Raw genomic sequence first — 17,402 nt, 5'->3', positions numbered from 1 at the left:
GTCCTTACTATTAACACAGTATGCATTAATATGTTTTTTTTTGTAAATATTTATTTTACTCGCACGCGGGGGAAAAAGATGGCACGTCATTTCCCGCACTCAAATCATGTCGCTCGGATTCGCGAGACCGGCCCCACCTACTCCTTTGTGTGGTTCGCAGGTACATCAGTGGGTCTTTCTGTCCTCTTTGTTTACTTTTCCGTATAGAAGACTCTTCGAACCTTTCTTTTCCCATCCTTCGCGCCGCCTCATCTCCTTCTTCGCCTGTTGCATTCGCGGGGCGATTTCTCGATTTCTTCTTCGTTTCGGATCGGAAATTGAAGAGAGAGAGAGAGAGAGAGAGAGATAGGGGGAAGGGATGAGGTGGGAAGGCGTGGACGATGAGCTCGCGAGGATGGTGTCGAAGGCGAAGCTGAACGACGCGCGCGACCGCCGGAGGATCCGTGAAGCCTTCAAGGGCGTCCAGCTCGGGATCGACCATTGCCTCCTCATGGTACTTTTCGCATAGGGAACTTGTTAGCTGATAGTGGAGATCTTCTTTTGCCTCCTCGCCTGTTTGGCGGTGATATACGACAAGCTATCGGTTTTAGGGTTGGTTTTGGGTTTTGAAAAGAATGAAATGCGATTGTAACATGATTTAATTGTGAAGGGTCGTTTCTCTGAGTTGTTCGAGCGAGAAAGCACTGGGCTTTCAATAGATTGGACGGATGGTGCCTCTGGATGGTTCCAAGAGGAATGCTTTTTCTATAGTGAATTCATTTTTTATTCTTTTAATTCGACACGTATCCGAATGAATCAAAACGTATGCTTTTTAATTGATGCGTTTGAAAACAGATTTTTGCATATACCGTACCTTCCCTGTAGCAATAAATTTTGTTGCAATATGGAGGGTAAATCTTCACAACTAGTCAATTTAGAATGGTTTTTCTTCAAATATTTCATGATTCAGTTCAGTTCTTCATGAAGAAAGTTTATTTATAACTGCTTTGTGTCATTACTTGCAGGCACAGTATGATGGATTAAAGACAGAAGAGGTGAGATCATTTATTATTTTTTGCTTGAAAATGGAATTCTGGAAATTTACAGTAATTTGAAACCTTTGTCATTTTTCACCCTGGAAATGCAAAGTTGCTTCTGCTTCAATTTTCATCCTCTTGTCCTTTTCTCTTTCCTTCTTTATCTGTTTTTTTTTTTTTTTTGGCTGATGCTTATTGCTATGGATTGCTAGATCTTTACATCTTCAGCTAATTCCATTTAAAGAGTAAACTATCCCTCAATATTAGTATTCTATCACTCTTGCTCATCGGTAGATTGGATTTCATGTCAAACCTGAACTTTTGGTAGCTTTTAAAACTTTCGATATTAATTAGAGATCATGTTCATTGAGTCTTATTTTAGGGATTGAACATAGTAGCATTTTTATGCAGTTATATGAGGTGAACTCTAGAGGCGTAGAAATTTTCTCCAAAAGTTGGCTTCCTGAAAACTCTTCTATCAAGGCTCTTGTTTGTTTCTGTCACGGCTATGGAGACACCTGTACCTTTTTCTTTGAAGGTTTGCTATCTGTCTGTATTTATCTCTTCCCTGTTTCCAGTGATGATTTACTTGCCTTCTAATTGTCTTCATGTTGCAATACTTAGGTGTTGCTAGGAAGCTAGCATCATGTGGCTTTGGAGTTTTTGCTATGGATTACCCTGGATTTGGTCTTTCAGAAGGGCTTCATGGCTATATACCAAACTTCGATAGTCTTGTAAATGATGTCGTCGAGCATTTTTCCAAAATCAAAGGTGAGTCACCTTTAAATTTATTTTACCACTAGAAATTTGCCACCTTTGAAATTGGAAGTTTGTGCTCATTTTGGATTGCAGAGAAGCCTGAGTACCATGGCCTTCCGAGCTTTCTGTTTGGCGAATCAATGGGCGGAGCAGTGGTTCTCAAGGCGCATTTCAAACAACCAGATTCTTGGAATGGTGCAATTTTAGTAGCACCAATGTGCAAGGTGAATCTTTGACATGAATCTTTTGGACTTTCATCGTTCGACTTGTGTTCCTTAAAATGAAGTGTTTATTATCAGATAGCAGATAATGTTATTCCTCCATGGCCTGTGAAGCAATTCCTCATTGGCATAGCTAAACTTCTGCCAGAAAGGAAATTAGTTCCTCAAAAGGATCTAGGAGAAATGGCTTTTAGAGATCCGAAGAAATTACAGCAGGTCAGTCTGAAACTTTGATCAGATTATTCATTCATCTCTTATTGATCCCCATGTCGATTCTATTCCCTTGTCTAATTTGTCCTCTTCTCATAACCACATAACTTATAATTGATACATAAAACAGTGTCTTTCGATTGCAGATCAAATATAATGCCATTGCTTATAAGGGAAATCCACGCCTGAGAACAGCAGTGGAAATGCTGAGAACAACCCAGGAGATAGAGCAGCGATTACATGAGGTAAGTCCTTTTTAATACTCCATCTAGCATTTCTCCGAAATATGAATTGCAAATGTTATTTATCTAATTATTGACTTGGAAAAATTGTATAACAATATCCCTAGATAATTCTTGTAGTGAATTTAGGGGGAAAGGAAAATCCATCAAAGTGATAGCAATTAATAGACATGATATTCCATATGAATTCTAGATTTATTGGAATCTAATCTGCCAAGACAGTGCACTCATTAATAGTACAATAGGAGCTTCTAAATGTGATCATTATGTCTCCTTGTACTGAAAGGAAATTTCTACAAGGATGTGAAATGATCCATCATACTTTATTGATTAAATGAACTCAGTTGGAACTAAGAAACAAGAGATGGACTATGAAAGTTTTTTTGCTTAAGATGAGTATGATCTCGTTTGTAACATCTGAATGTAACACCAATCAAGTTTCTCCTCAGGTATCTCTGCCATTACTAATCCTTCACGGCGAGGCCGACATCGTGACCGATCCTTCGGTTAGCAAGGCTCTGTATGAGCAAGCTTGCAGCAGCGACAAGAAACTGCATCTTTACAAGGATTCATATCATGCACTTCTAGAGGGCGAGCCAGATGAGATTATTTATCAGGTTCTTGGCGATATCATCGCTTGGCTGGACAATCACGTCGAAAAAATTCCATAGAAAATGATTCATTCTAGAGAATAAACAATGTTGGATGCTGAAGGTAATTCATATGATTCACCAGCATTAATTAATGTTAATTCTGAATTATTCAATACGTTATGCAGTGACAGTGATCGGCTTGTGTAATGATCTTGATAAGACCATTAGGTTGCTTTATAATCTTTCTTCAGACCAGCTTAGATGGCTCTTAGGAATGAGGATGCATGTAACTTACAATGGAATATAGACTAACCCAACTCAAACCGTCGAGAGGTCTTTAATTTCGGTCAGACCTACAATATCCTCTAACTCGTTCTCGCCTCCTCTAACCTATGTAGTAGCACCAAGCTAATAGCAGTCTTACTCCATCTTAATCTACACTTGATTCTATGGTTAGATTTGGTGTTTGTTTGGATAATGTTTTGGGTAACTATTAAAATTTAATATATATACATATATAGATTTGCTATGCTGCGTGCCGGCTTCCTACGTGCCCGTCCATCACATGTGATCGCGAAAATCTGGCCATCCAAAAGTGGGAATGCACAGTGTTCTCTGCGCTCGACCCACCGCTGGTCCCGCCGTTGCCGTCTCACCGTCCGACCACCGTCGGCCGTGGACTGGGCTCGGTCGACGCGCCACTCGCCGGCGCGCCGATCGGCGTTGGATTCCGGCGAATTGTGGTCGGAATCCGGTCGAATTCGATCGGAAATCGTCGAACCCAGCACGCGGCCACTGTGGACCAAATCGTGGCTGATTTCCGGCCAAATTGCGCTCGGAGATCGGCCGAGGAAGGAACGTTAGCTGCGTGCTTGGTTCGGCGATTTGAAAATCGATCACGATTTGGTCCACAGTGGCCGCGTGCTGGGTTCGACAGTTTTCGATCGAATTCGGTCGGATTCCGATCACAATCCGATCGGAATCCGGCGTCGATCGGTGCGCCGACGAGTGGGCCGTCGATCGAGCTCGGTCCGGTGGCCGAGCAGCATGGCGACGGCAACGAGAGTGGATAGGGGTCAGGGCTGTCACGCACGGATCACGTAAATCCCATCACGCAGTATAGAAAACCTCTATATTAATAAGTTTATGTGCATATTTTCCGACGGATAAAAATCAAAAGCGGATCTAATTAAGAAAAACATCAATCAACATTTTTTTTAAAATCAAATGGATATCACATCAATTACTTTATCTCGAAAACATCATTTAATTCAGCCCAAAGTGAATTTAAAATTTATACCTAATCAATTATAATTATTGAATAGTTATTACAATGTGTAAAAGTTATTGAGTAACTATTATAATTTATTTAAGAGGATGAAATTTAAATAATTTTGATTAAGTTGATAAATAATATTTTAATATAATATTATTTAAAAATTTTAAATTTTAAATTTATCATAAATACATTGTAATAATTATTAAGTAACTTCTACACATTATCATAGTTATTTAATAATTTTTATGTAATAAAAATCTTAAATCATAAATTAAGTTGTAACAACTATTTGATAGATTACATATTGTAGCTATTGGATAGTTTATATATGATATAAATCTTAAATTTAAATCTTAAATTCATACTAGCTATTCGATAATTTCAATATATTATAACAATTATTGAATAATTTTTATATGATATAAATTTTAAATTTTAATTCTATATATTATAATAATTATTCGATAACTTTTATATGTTATCACAATTATCGATAATTGCTGTAATAACGTAGAATAAAATATTTTTGAGATAAAATTATTAAAAGAGCAATCATTTGACATTAATTGAAATGAAGTCCGACGATTTTATAAATGATCAACGTCCATTTAATTTTTGCTCATTATATAAATCATGAACAGTAATAATTGATTTTAAAATAACAGATAATGGTGAGACAATTAGAAGAGAGAAATTCAATGATTTTACAACATTTTCAGAAAAAAAAATAATGATGATGATGGTAATAATCAATCAACGAGTTTGGCAATTTGATCATTTTGGCGAGGGTAAAAGCGGTAAAATATGTCCACGCCACGTTTCCACCACCAGCGGCGACCCGCCTCTTCTCAAGTCCGCCGCCGTAACAACCCCGTCGTCGTCGCCCACGTAAATCCTCCCCTCCCCGCCGGAAACTCCCACCACCCGCCGCCGGCGGGTGGTCCGCCACTCGGCGGAGGCCGCGGGGATCTGCTCGCCGGACGCCCTGGCGTCCCACACTCTGACCGCCGCCGCCGCCGCACCCTGCGCCGCCGAGAGAACCACCGCGGGGGACGCCAGGCTCGCGGCCGCAGCCGGGACATGCGCGAGGAACGACCGTAGCACCTCGCCGCGGTTCAGGTCCACGAGCGAGATCAGGCCGCTGCCGGCTCGGTCGAACCCTAAGCCCAGCCCCTCCCACGTCCTCACCACCGCGCCGCCTAGCGGCAGATCTAAAATCCCGCCATCCCACCTCCAGTCCACGCCGCGCCGAATCGTCGGAGGGCGATGACGGCGGAGCATCTTCCTCCTCCTCCTCCTCCTCCTCATCGGACAGCGATTCTGAGGACTCGACATCGTCCTCGTCATCATCGCCGGAGTAGGAGAAGTTGGAGTGCAACGAAATCGCCGATGCGGAACGGCGGAACCTGAGAAGCGCGAGCTTGGCGCGGGCGAGCAGGAACCCGTAGAAGGCGGCTAGCCCAGCGACGAGGAGGGCGACGGAGGCCCAGGCGCCGGCGAGGTCGGAGAGAAGGCGCGGGGCGAGTCCGGGGATCCGCAGCGCCTCCGCCACCAGAGGTATCTCCATCAAATCCCTAACCCTAATACAAAATTATCGGAAGAAGAGAAGAGAAGAGAAGGAAGAAGCAGCGTGGTGGGGTGGGTTTAAGTTAAATACACCGGCGGAGTAGCTTAAGGAAGGAGACGCGAAGGTTTCTTGGCGGATATGGATGGGGATGCTGCGTCAGCACGTGTTCACCGCGCGAAAAGCCGGCGAGGATCCGCTATCGGATTTCAAACAGCGAACAGCGAATGCGCTTCTCCGTCCGGCAGTTTGGACGCCAGTGACGACTGGGAAGCTGTTCCGTGACTCGCGGAGGACAGCGATATTTAACCCCGATCAGCGACGCGTGGTCGCAGGCAACGATCGGTCACGCGCGCGACACGTGTGGGTTTGGTTGGGTACCCTGCGCCGTCATTTAAAATATTCACTCGAGGGAAAGCATTTTTAACAAAAAGGCACTCCAACTTTCTTCATTCTCACCCAAATCCTTTTAATTGTAACAACAATTTTACTAACCGAAGCCGCTATTTTATTTATTTTCAATTAGCTACTTCTACTTCTCTCCACGCAGTGGCTGTAGCACTGGTTTCTCCTTCGTCGCCGCTGCGTCGATTAATCCACCAGCTCGTAGACCCACCGTATGTCCGGCTCCTCCGCCCTCCCACCCACCGCCGGATCACTCGCCGCCATCTCGCAGCCGCCTGACTCGGGGCGCAGCTCCTCGACGGAGTGCGCGAAGAAGCATATCTTCCGGGCGCAGGCGGCGCCGGAGACGCACATCCGCGTGCGGTACCGCGCGGGGTGGAGCCAGAACTCGAACACCCCGTGCGCGAACTCGCAGCGCTGCCCCCGCCGGCACGACCCGCTCTGCCGGAACTCCGGGCACGGCACGCCGTGGTTGGGGAACTTCCTCGGGTCCCGCCGCCGCGCCTTCTCCCCCCGGTGCGCGTACGGGCACGTCATCCACTGGTGCGGGTACGTCTTCCCGCACCGCCGCACCTTGAACTCGTACATCAGGAACTCGTCCAGCTCCGCCCGCGTCACCCCGTACGCCAGCCGCGCCGCCTCCGACAGCCGCAGGTACGCGCACGGCACGGCCAAATAAGGCTGGTGCTGCTCCATCGATTACCCTGCATTGCCAATTTGGGTCACGAAATCGACGTATTTGTAGGGGAATCCTTTTGTTTGGTTGTGCATGCATGTTCGGCATGTGTAACCATGGACTCTGCCACCAGCTCCAGTGGTTAAAGTTACTCGAGGCTCAGAGAACGGTAACGAGTTAACTTTGACACCGCCGAAGTAATTAAGCAGGGGAGCTTCGTCTCAGGGATGGTGGAGATAAGACGCCACCGGGGAAGGAGGTGGAAAGCGAGGGGCGGCGGCCGCGTGGAGAGGCTTCATTTGAGAGGTTAGGGGAAGAGACAAGGGCGAGAGAGAGAGACCCAGGACTGGTGGCTGCCTACGTGCGATTGTGAAACGGCTGGGAGGTTCGTTTGTCGGAGCTCGCCGGCCGGCAGCCGACAAAATGTAGGGGGATGGAAGAAACCGTTATAATTCAGGAAACAAATCGGGGCCGATACGCTACATATTTATATCTGCTGCTACGACAAAAACGCTGCCTGTTATTTTGCTATTTTCCACTTCGTACCGCTTCGCCCCCATTTCGGAACTCTTCGACCTCGATTCCTCGTCGCGCTTCGGATCGATCGGAGAGCGAAGCGGCCCGAAGGTTAGGAATCTGTGCTCTTCGCCATGGAGTTGGATCTGTGGATCTCCAAGGTGAAGGAGGGACAGCATCTTGAGGAGCACGAGCTTCAGCTGCTCTGCGAATATGTACGCTAGGGCATTGTTTTCGCCGTTCCTATTGATCGCAATTTATGTATTCTTTTTCGAATTCTTCTTTTTTACCCCTAAGGTTTCGTTACGCACTTACGCGCCCGCAGTTCTTATTAGTACCGTTTCTGTTGATTATTTGTTCGTGTGTAATCCAACCATACGTCCGTCTACAACTTTTTGGATCGCTTGGAAAGGAAATGCTCCGTTTCAAGGTTCACACTTTAGATGCTTTGGGAAGGTTTGACTGTTTGGAAATAACATAAAACAAGAGCTGAACCTATAGCTTTGTGAAGGAATTGTCAGTTTTGTAAGATTATTGTAGGAGTAACGTAATTTTCCATGGCCTGCGATGCCATTATTATACATTTGTTTGAGTTAATGTGAGTTGGAGAGCATTCATGGGGGACTGTTGGCTATCCTAGTGCACATTTCGAACTTATCCTTGATTGAGAGAAACTACCGCAAGATTGACTTTTCTGTAGCCACAAATATTTAGGTCACTTTTTCTCTTGTTTATCTAGGTCATACTTCCTCTTTAGCATCCTCCCATCTTCACTGTAGGTCACTTGAAAACGTCATGTGACCTAGACAAACTTCTTGAGAACTGTTAGTAATAGGCTCACATTTGATATGGCTGATTACTTCCTTACACCTTCCACTTTTTTTATATGCTCAAGTTCCTGTCCTCACACCATCCAACCATTGTACTCTGAGAAAATGGTAGGTTGTCCAATTCTTTTGCTATGTAATGGAAGTTTGATAAAGTGAGTTTGTGAAGAAGGTTTAACCTTTCTAATTGATGCATTCTCTTTCCATCTCTTGTATCATAATGCTCACTTATAATTAAACAAGTCATCATCATTGTTAAGATGCGCTTTCTCAACTCTCAACTCTTTGGGGTAGGCTGCATGAATCTTATACCTCCATTGAGCACTACATAATACTATATCACTACTAATTGCAGAAGTAAAAAAGAGATTTTACCAGAAACCAGAGATTAGATCTCCCTTTGGCTATATAGAGTAATCTTTTACTAAAACACTATCTTTCTTGGATAGTATATTACTTCTTTATGTTTGTTAGAATCAGTTGTTAAAGGTAACGCCTTACTTTAAGTAAAGTTTTAGAATCTGCAAGGATAGTGTTATATTTTAATGATCATAATTGTTGTCTAAATCCTCTTTTCTTATTAATTTCCTTGACAGGTCAAAGAGATACTTATTGAGGAGTCAAACGTACAGCCTGTTAATAGCCCTGTCACTGTTTGTGGTGACATTCACGGTCAGTTTCACGATCTAATGAAGCTATTTCAAACTGGAGGTCATGTTCCTGAGACAAATTATATTTTTATGGTGAATTTCTCATTTTATAAAGTATATTGGTCCATTTTGATCGATTATATTTGTGTGACAATACCCACTATAAATTGTTGTAAAAATTTTCTCAATATCATTGCCAGGGTGATTTTGTAGATCGCGGTTATAACAGTCTTGAAGTTTTCACAATCCTTTTGCTTCTAAAAGCCAGGTAATCAGTACATGTTTGTGATGCTGTATTGTCATTTACTCTTGGTCTCTTTTCCCTTCCTTTCCCTGTGCAACATGTCATAGTTGAAAGTGTTTGTTTTGCAAAAATAAACAAGTAACTGGGCATTGGATTGGAATAATCTGGAACTGATATGTCAAAAGTCTAAACGGGTTATTGGTGAAATATAATTATGATTAAAAGTAGTCAATAATCAATATATTATTGAATTAGATTTTGGTCATTGTACATTTGTGGCGGTGATAAATTATAGCATATTAGTTCCTCTCTAGAAATCCAATCTTCCTTTGTGTTCCCTTTCATATTCCTCTTTTTCCTAATAAAACTGTAGACATAAATTTCTTTAACAAATTTGGGCTCACTAGTTATGGTAAGTTGTGTATACCATGTTCCTGAACGACTTGGAAAAATGTATTCTTCTCAAAGAACTTAAATGTTCTCTTAGCCATATAATATGTGATGAATTTGTTCCTTTTTGAATACTGAAGTTGATCAGCTTGGAATTTAATATTCCCAATGTATACGACATCTCTTGGCCACTAAAGATAGATAAATACTCAACTAGTATTTGCTGCTCTTCAAGCTGATTTGGTATTAGAGTTTATATTAGTAAAAGTTGAGCTCTATAAATACAATTTACAAGGCTGCAAGCCCTGTGCACGCTGCATTCTTTTTCTTGTTTGTGAAGTGTTACTGTTTAAATACCTTGAACCTACTTTTTGCATTACTTTCCCTTGGAAGTGATACGATGGTCTAATTCATGCCTTTTATTTTGTAGAATATGTTTATAATTTTCACCTAGGGAATTTACTCTTATGTATAACAGTTTCAATATTTTCTGAAACAGGCCTCTGGAACTATTTTTTTTATTCCTTATTATGAGCTACTTTCAGTCACTTTACTGAGTTTTGCAAAGCACACCAAGCTCATCTTATTTGATTTTTAATTTCCTGTATATCAGATATCCTGCAAATATCACCCTTTTACGGGGCAATCATGAGAGCAGGCAGTTAACTCAGGTACTTAATTTGGTAGCATGGTTTTGTATATTATGGAGTCAATCATGAGCTTAAACCACTGATCCATTTGTTCCTTTAAAATTTGGTTAAATCTTTACTTCATCCATTTCAGGACTTAATTAATTGTGTGTGTGTGTGTGTGTATTAAATTGAGTGTGATGTTTTTTTTAGGTTTATGGATTTTATGATGAGTGTCAGAGGAAGTACGGAAATGCAAATGCGTGGCGCTATTGCACAGATGTATTTGACTACCTTACTCTATCAGCGATTATAGATGGCACTGTAAGCACTTTACCCTTAAACTTGAATGCACATACATTTTGTATATAGTGAATTAAATTTCCTGTGCTCTATCTCAGATTGCTTGATTGACATAGCATTTGAATGCAGGTGCTTTGTGTCCATGGTGGTCTTTCTCCAGATGTAAGAACAATTGACCAGGTTTGTCTTTTCTTGTCTTTAAATTGTGTGTAAAATCTTAAACTATGTCAGATTTCTATGCTTTTTTTGATCATTTTAGTGGTGTCCTAAGTTTGTACAAACTTTTAAGTATGACCCGTGTTTTGGGCTGAAGCACCTTGTTGGCGCTTTTGTTACCTTAGTGGAAGATAATATTATTTCTATATACACAGAACTACATTTGGTGGTGAAAAGAATGAAAAATGCAAGTAGATGTAAAAAAAATGCAAGTCTGTGGAAAATGATTTCTGAGATTAATTTCTTTCCTATTACTAATAATATCCTCATTATTTTTTTTCTTCTTTTATTTGGTGAGCAGATAAGGGTTATTGATCGCAACTGTGAAATTCCGCATGAAGGCCCTTTTTGTGATCTCATGTGGAGTGACCCAGAAGAAATTGATACTTGGGCTGTTAGCCCTCGAGGTGCTGGTTGGCTATTTGGATCAAGGGTTACAACAGAAGTAAGCAGATATTTCTGCGTTTTTCTAGCTGGTTTGTAGCTAAGCTGGTTGCATTGATCAAAGATTCTGTATTCACAGTTCAATCAAATAAACAAACTTGATCTTGTTTGTCGGGCTCATCAGCTAGTCCAGGAAGGTCTCAAGTATATGTTTGACAAGGGGCTTGTTACCGTAAGTTATTCACAGGCGCAAACTGCTCTCTTTCCTTGTTAACTGCAGCACAAGTTTCTCAGAGATCTTTATGGATTTTTATCTTGCAGCATAATTTCTCAAATTCTAATCCCAGTAGATTGCATAATCTTTTCCAGGTTTGGTCTGCGCCTAATTATTGTTACAGGTGTGGGAATGTGGCTTCAATATTGAGCTTCAACGAAAACATGGTACGACAACCACACTTATATCTGACTTTGGGTTGTTTGTGAACTTGCTAGCAAAGAAACTATAAAGCTTTCTGAAGTTGCCTTGCTTGCTATCAAACACTGGAACCACTTTCGAGTTTTCTTATTTAAGCCTACCTTCCTCGGTCATTGCAGGAAAGGGAGGTGAAATTCTTCACAGAAACGGAGGAGAATAATCAAATGCGTGGGCCGAGGTCTGGAGTCCCCTATTTTCTTTGAATGAAATGGCATTGGCTGCTCAAGTACATTTCCACACCTCAAAGAGTTAGGTCAGTAAGATGAAAGATATACTCAGATTGATGTGATGATCTTCGTCGGTATTTGCCGATCAGATCCCAACCCATTGGCAACTGCAGCTTGTACACGTCTTATGCTACACAGTAGAGATTGTCGATGTGTCTTCCGTATTTACTTCTGTTTGCCTAGTGATTTACAATTGTTTTTTTGATTTAGGAGTTCTTGGTGAGCTAATCTGTTGTTGAAACTTCATAGGTTATATTTAAATTTTTAAGAAGTTTCCAGGTTCAAAGATTTTTTTACTCAGCAAGTGATTCGTTTAACACCTGTTGAGATATGACCATCTTTTTCAGTAGATTTGGGGCCGTACTCTTCGATTCTGTCTCTATGCGACAGCCACTTCGATCTTTTGTTTTCAAGTGATTGTTCTTTTGCATAAAACTAGTGACATTTATTGGAATTGGGGTTTCAATTTCTTGGCTATGTTCTCTTCTGTTGCTTGGATCGATGAAAATGAGCTGATATCCCTCTTTAATTTATCAAAATTAGGCTGTTGGATTGCTCGAGCATTGTCAGCTAGACCTGATCCTAGGCCGGATCCGAATTGGACCCGGCCTGGAACCGAATGGTAATTATTTTGGATGATTAAGATTAAAGTCAACCTTTCATGAATCATCGAATCAGTGATTTTGATTCATCCAATTATCAAACTGTCAGTCGATTTTTTTTTTTTTTTAAGGTGGAATTTTTTCAATTGAAGATTTTTTTATTCTGTAAAAGGTGGATCTGATCATAGCGGCTCCACACGATCGGTCTTACGACTATTTGTGAGGAGATAAATTGAGAAACTGTATAATTGAGCTTATCAACCTTCGTATAATTCGAACTCTTGATAATCCTAGTATTCAGCTGCTTCGGGGGCTAAACTGTATGGGTAAATTTTTTATAGTGATCGGCTCCACCGTCGAAATGGTTCCATATCAGAAAACTCCCTAAGGGATTTTTTGAAGACACGGTACCACTAGGTTGAGCCCTCTTCTGCAATTTTGTCGCGATGATGCCCCGAGGGCTAAACTGTAGTGGATAAATTTTTTATAGTGACTGACTGTCGAAATTCTCATACTGCCTCAACAACACCTCAGCCAACAAATTTCTGCAAATACGTCATAGTTGAATATATGTTGCTAAGAGGATTCAAATTCAAAATCTCAAAAATGTCCTATATTTACCACGTTGGATAAGACACTTCAACAACCTTCTATAATTCATCGAATCAGTGATTTTGATTAATCTGATTATTAAACTGTCGATTCTGAATAGTAAGCAGGTCTAGTTTCAACCCGAGGGATGCGATTTAATAAATCCCCAATTTTATTTGGTGTGCTAACGGCTATTTCTTAGATTCCATTCCTATTAATTTTTAGATTGCATCTGTGGGCCCAAATCTCACCGACGGTCGTGTTATAGAAATGGAATAAACAACTTATGCCTTCTTTGTATTTAAGTACATTTTTTTATATTAATAACTTTAAACTTTAAAGTGTAATATTGTTAAATTACAATCATTTAGGATGATGGATATGCAAAATAGTCTACTTAAAGAATAATTTTACTCTTTTTTTAGGGCTTTGACAGGAATTTAGCAAACATTTTGTGACATTTGTAATAATAGTAATTATAGTCAAACTGTTAGGCATAAAGTAAAGATAATTTGTAAAAAATAAAATAGAATGCGATAAAGAAAAAATAATTATATACAGATCTCTTAAATAAAATATTAAAAAGAAAATCATCCCACACAGCAGAGGACACCGTTATGCATAAAGCACCCTACAGTTCAGAATATTTTAAAGACAAATTGCATCAGTGCACACTGCAACTTCTTCTTCTCTGTCTCTCTCTTTCGCCCTCTGCTTTCTCTTCTCAGATTCCTCTGTTTTTTTTCTCACTGCTCTCTCCTCTTCTTCCCCAACCTCATCACGGCCAAGCTCTCGCCGTTGTTCCACTGAAGATCTCGTCGCCGAATCCACTTCTCCGTTTCATCTCCTCCACTGAATTCTGTGCTTGCACAGTTGTCTGCGACTGTCAAGTTCAGTCCTTGGAATCGTCTCCCTCATGGCCTCGCTGCCGCCGCCATTTCTTCCCCCTTTCTTGCTCCACTTCCTTCTCTGCGCCACCTCCTCGCTTCTCCTCGTCGGCGGCCTCAACAGTGAAGGCACCGACCTCCTCTCCTTCAAAGCCGCCATCCGAGACGACCCAAGCGGCTCCTTGGCCAACTGGAACTCTTCCCACCCGGACCCCTGCTCCTGGAACGGCGTTACTTGCAGGGGCGGCTCGGTGGCCGCTCTGAGCCTGCCTAAGAAGAAGCTGGTGGGCTTCCTCCCCTCCGCCCTCGGCTCGCTCCAGTCCCTCCGGCATGTTAACCTCAGGAACAACAGACTCTTCGGAGGCCTCCCCGCCGGCTTGTTCGCTGGCCGTCGGCTCCAAAGCCTGGTACTTTACGGCAACTTCTTCTCCGGTTCTGTCCCGCCGGAGATCGGCGACCTTTTGTACCTCCAAAGCTTGGATCTCTCCCGCAACCTGTTCGCCGGCTCCCTCCCGAGCGCCTTGACGCAGTGCGAGCGGTTGAAAACCCTAATTTTGAGCCACAACAACTTCACCGGACCTTTGCCCCTCGGTTTCGGCGGCAGCCTGGCTGGTCTGGAAAAACTTGATCTTTCTTACAATAGATTCAATGGCTCAATTCCTAGCGACCTCGGCAATCTTTCTAACCTTAAAGGAACCCTAGATTTGTCCCACAACAGGCTCTCTGGTTCGATCCCGCCAGGACTCGGGAACTTGCCGGAGAAGGTCTACATCGACCTCACTTACAACGATCTCAGCGGTCCGATACCTCAAAATGGGGCTCTGGAGAACAGAGGGCCGACGGCCTTCATCGGAAATCCCAATCTTTGTGGGCCGCCATTGAAGAATCCCTGTACTTCTGATTCTCCATCGACGAATCCGTTCTCGCCTAACAATTATTCTCCAATTGCACTCGAAGGAAATGCCACAAATGGTGGAAGCAGCAACAACAGAGGGCTGAGCAAAGCTGCAGTTATCGCCATCGTCGTGAGCGATGTGGTTGCAATTTGTTTGATTGCATTGGTGTTCTTCTACCTTTACTCCAAGGCAACTGCCTCACTTGGGATCAAAGAGGAAACATGGAAATCCGATTCCAAGTCGAAGAAGGAGTGCATATGCTTTAGCAAAGAGGATTCAGAGACCTTATCAGATGATATCGAGCAGTATGAGCTAGTGCCATTAGATAAGCATATGACATTCAATCTCGACCAACTCTTGAAGGCTTCGGCCTTCGTTTTGGGTAAGAGCGGAATCGGTATCGTCTACAAGGCCGTGCTGGACAGCGGCCTTTCTGTGGCTGTTAGGAGGCTTGGGGAAGGAGGATCACAGAGGTTTAAAGAGTTCCAAACTGAGGTAGAAGCAATTGGAAAGGTTCGGCATCCCAATATTGTAGCCCTGAGAGCTTATTACTGGTCGATCGACGAGAAGCTTCTCATATATGACTACATTCCTAATGGCAATCTCTCTACTGCTATTCATGGTACTATTTCAACTGCAAATTTGATATGTTCTTCATATGCAAGTAAAAATTCTTGATCTCAATTTAAAGAGTTTCTCATGTAGACTACTTTGGTGTAGATCATTAGTTGCTAAGTTCATGTAACAAGATCTTCAGCCAATTGTAGATAATAAGTATACTCTTCGATTTCTTTTCGTATGTTGAAGTAGTGATTCTTTGTTAGAACTCTAAGATAGCATTCATTGATCTGTGTAGATCATTAGTTGCTAAGTTCATGTAACAAGATCTTCAGCCAGTTGTAGATAATAAGTATACTCTTCGATTTCTTTTCGTAAGTTGAAGTAGTGATTCTTTGTTAGAACTCTAAGATAGCATTCATTGATATGTGTAGATCATTAGTTGCTAAGCTAATGTAACAAGATCTTCAGCCAGTTGTAGATAATAAGTATACTCTTCGATTTCTTTTCGTATGTTGAAGTAGTGATTCTTTGTTAGAACTCTAAGATAGCATTCATCGATCCATTTGATGCCGAATTCATCTCCATCTCAATCAAATTTACATGAACATTTTTGTTTTTGCCTTTTGCTAATGACAGGGAGATCTGAAACAACGAATTTTGCACCACTCTCATGGGAGGTGCGCTTGAAGATCATGAAGGGAATAGCAAATGGCTTGGCTTTCTTGCACGAATTCAGTCCGAAGAAGTATGTTCACGGGGATCTCAGACCGAACAACGTGCTTCTTGGATCGAACATGGAGCCCCACATTTCCGATTTCGGAGTCGGCCGGCTGGCAAACATTGCCGGAGGATCTCCATTCCTGCAGTCTGATAGAATAGTTGCCGAGAAGACTCGAAACCAACAGCAAGATGCTGCATTCAGTCCCATTATAAGTAAAGGATCTTGTTACCAGGCTCCAGAGGCATTGAAGACTCTGAAACCTTCCCAAAAATGGGACGTTTACTCGTATGGAGTAATTCTGCTAGAGCTAATCTCCGGCCGGTCACCAGTTTTCCTCCTGGAGACCTTGGCCATGGATTTGGTTTGTTGGATCCAATTTTGCATCGAAGAGAGAAGGCCACTCTCCGACGTGCTGGACCCTTCTCTATCGCAGAATTTAGATCGACAAGATGAAATAATTGCAGCCCTGAAAATTGCTCTGGCTTGTGTTCAAGCTGCCCCCGAAAAGAGGCCGTCGATGCGATACGTCAACGATACTCTGGAAAGGTTGATCGATGGAAGCTAAGTTCTGTAAGAATGCTTTGGTTAGAAGTATCTTGCTTGATTATCCTTCGCTTAGATATTCAACTTTGCTCGTCTTCAGTATGAATGTTGTAGTCTTTTAGTATGCAATTGAAGATGTAAAGCTTCTTCTTTTTCTTTTTCTTTTCCTCTTCTTTAACTTTATAGCAAAGGTCTGTACGAGCTTGAAATCATCATCTTTGTTTGACATCCTGCACCCTCTTTTATGATGGTTTCTGATACAGTGAAGCAGGCACAGGCAGAGAGGGGTCACCTTCGTCTTCTTTTTCCTTCGACCTCCAATCTATTTTGGGTGTTATGTATCGAAAGGTCGGCACGATACTGACATTCTTGTTTAAAATTTTGAACTCTGGGTAAGAGGTGAGGTTTCAATGATGCATGGAAGCTTGAGCACTTTATGATGATGAATTGTTTTCAGTCAGGAATCCAGCACTTTACTCTGTGAGGCCGAAGAGATGTTCTTTAGAGAATCCTATGATCTTTATAAAAGAGTAATGATTCATAGATGAAAAATGTCAGTATGAATGTAACATGACAGTCACAACTGCATGCAATGGATTCCACTGACATGCAGTGAGATCCACTGCTAATGTGAGTGTCATGTTGCATTCTTTATTTTTTATGTTATGAATCATTATTCTTTATAAAAATGTGGATTTTGGGTTGAATGGAATTCGGATTCAGATCGATTTGAATTTAGAGTTTAAGATTTTTTTTAGAGTTAAATTAAATTTTG

General features: G+C 41.9%; 5 protein-coding genes across 5 annotated transcripts; 4 read left to right on the top strand and 1 right to left on the bottom strand.

Moving 5' to 3' along the window:
* The first annotated feature begins 253 nt into the window (after positions 1-253).
* Positions 254-3,248, top strand: LOC141836134 (caffeoylshikimate esterase-like). Its single transcript, XM_074723551.1, has 8 exons — positions 254-493; positions 1,005-1,034; positions 1,428-1,554; positions 1,641-1,787; positions 1,869-1,999; positions 2,075-2,212; positions 2,353-2,451; positions 2,898-3,248. The coding sequence occupies exons 1-8, from the start codon at positions 359-361 to the stop codon at positions 3,117-3,119; spliced, it is 1,029 nt and encodes a 342-aa protein (XP_074579652.1). The 5' UTR covers positions 254-358; the 3' UTR covers positions 3,120-3,248.
* A 1,701-nt stretch (positions 3,249-4,949) lies between these two features.
* Positions 4,950-5,947, bottom strand: LOC141836594 (uncharacterized). Its single transcript, XM_074724097.1, is given in 2 exon segments — positions 4,950-5,553; positions 5,555-5,947. Coding segments are annotated over 2 exon segments (792 nt in total). The 5' UTR covers positions 5,888-5,947; the 3' UTR covers positions 4,950-5,094.
* A 556-nt stretch (positions 5,948-6,503) lies between these two features.
* Positions 6,504-7,146, top strand: LOC141835552 (uncharacterized). The gene is made up of 2 exons (XM_074722953.1): positions 6,504-6,943; positions 7,035-7,146. Exons 1-2 carry the CDS (start codon positions 6,504-6,506, stop codon positions 7,144-7,146), a joined length of 552 nt encoding a protein of 183 aa, XP_074579054.1.
* A 375-nt stretch (positions 7,147-7,521) lies between these two features.
* On the top strand, positions 7,522-12,126 carry LOC141835857 (phytochrome-associated serine/threonine-protein phosphatase 3-like). The gene is made up of 10 exons (XM_074723245.1): positions 7,522-7,696; positions 8,905-9,051; positions 9,159-9,226; positions 10,206-10,263; positions 10,435-10,545; positions 10,654-10,704; positions 11,042-11,185; positions 11,264-11,356; positions 11,494-11,565; positions 11,719-12,126. The coding sequence occupies exons 1-10, from the start codon at positions 7,616-7,618 to the stop codon at positions 11,800-11,802; spliced, it is 909 nt and encodes a 302-aa protein (XP_074579346.1). The 5' UTR covers positions 7,522-7,615; the 3' UTR covers positions 11,803-12,126.
* Positions 12,127-13,808: 1,682 nt separating this feature from the next.
* LOC141836328 (receptor protein kinase-like protein ZAR1) lies at positions 13,809-16,782 on the top strand. The gene is made up of 2 exons (XM_074723794.1): positions 13,809-15,424; positions 16,000-16,782. Exons 1-2 carry the CDS (start codon positions 13,936-13,938, stop codon positions 16,647-16,649), a joined length of 2,139 nt encoding a protein of 712 aa, XP_074579895.1. The 5' UTR covers positions 13,809-13,935; the 3' UTR covers positions 16,650-16,782.
* Positions 16,783-17,402: the final 620 nt, after the last annotated feature.

This window comes from Curcuma longa, chromosome 10 (genome assembly GCF_044706935.1).
Source record: "Curcuma longa cultivar G26 ecotype Majalengka, Jawa Barat chromosome 10, ITB_CL_G26_1.1, whole genome shotgun sequence".
NCBI lineage: Eukaryota > Viridiplantae > Streptophyta > Magnoliopsida > Zingiberales > Zingiberaceae > Curcuma > Curcuma longa.
Note: the sequence above shows the minus strand (reverse complement) of the source record. Positions and strands in the feature narration are given on the sequence as shown.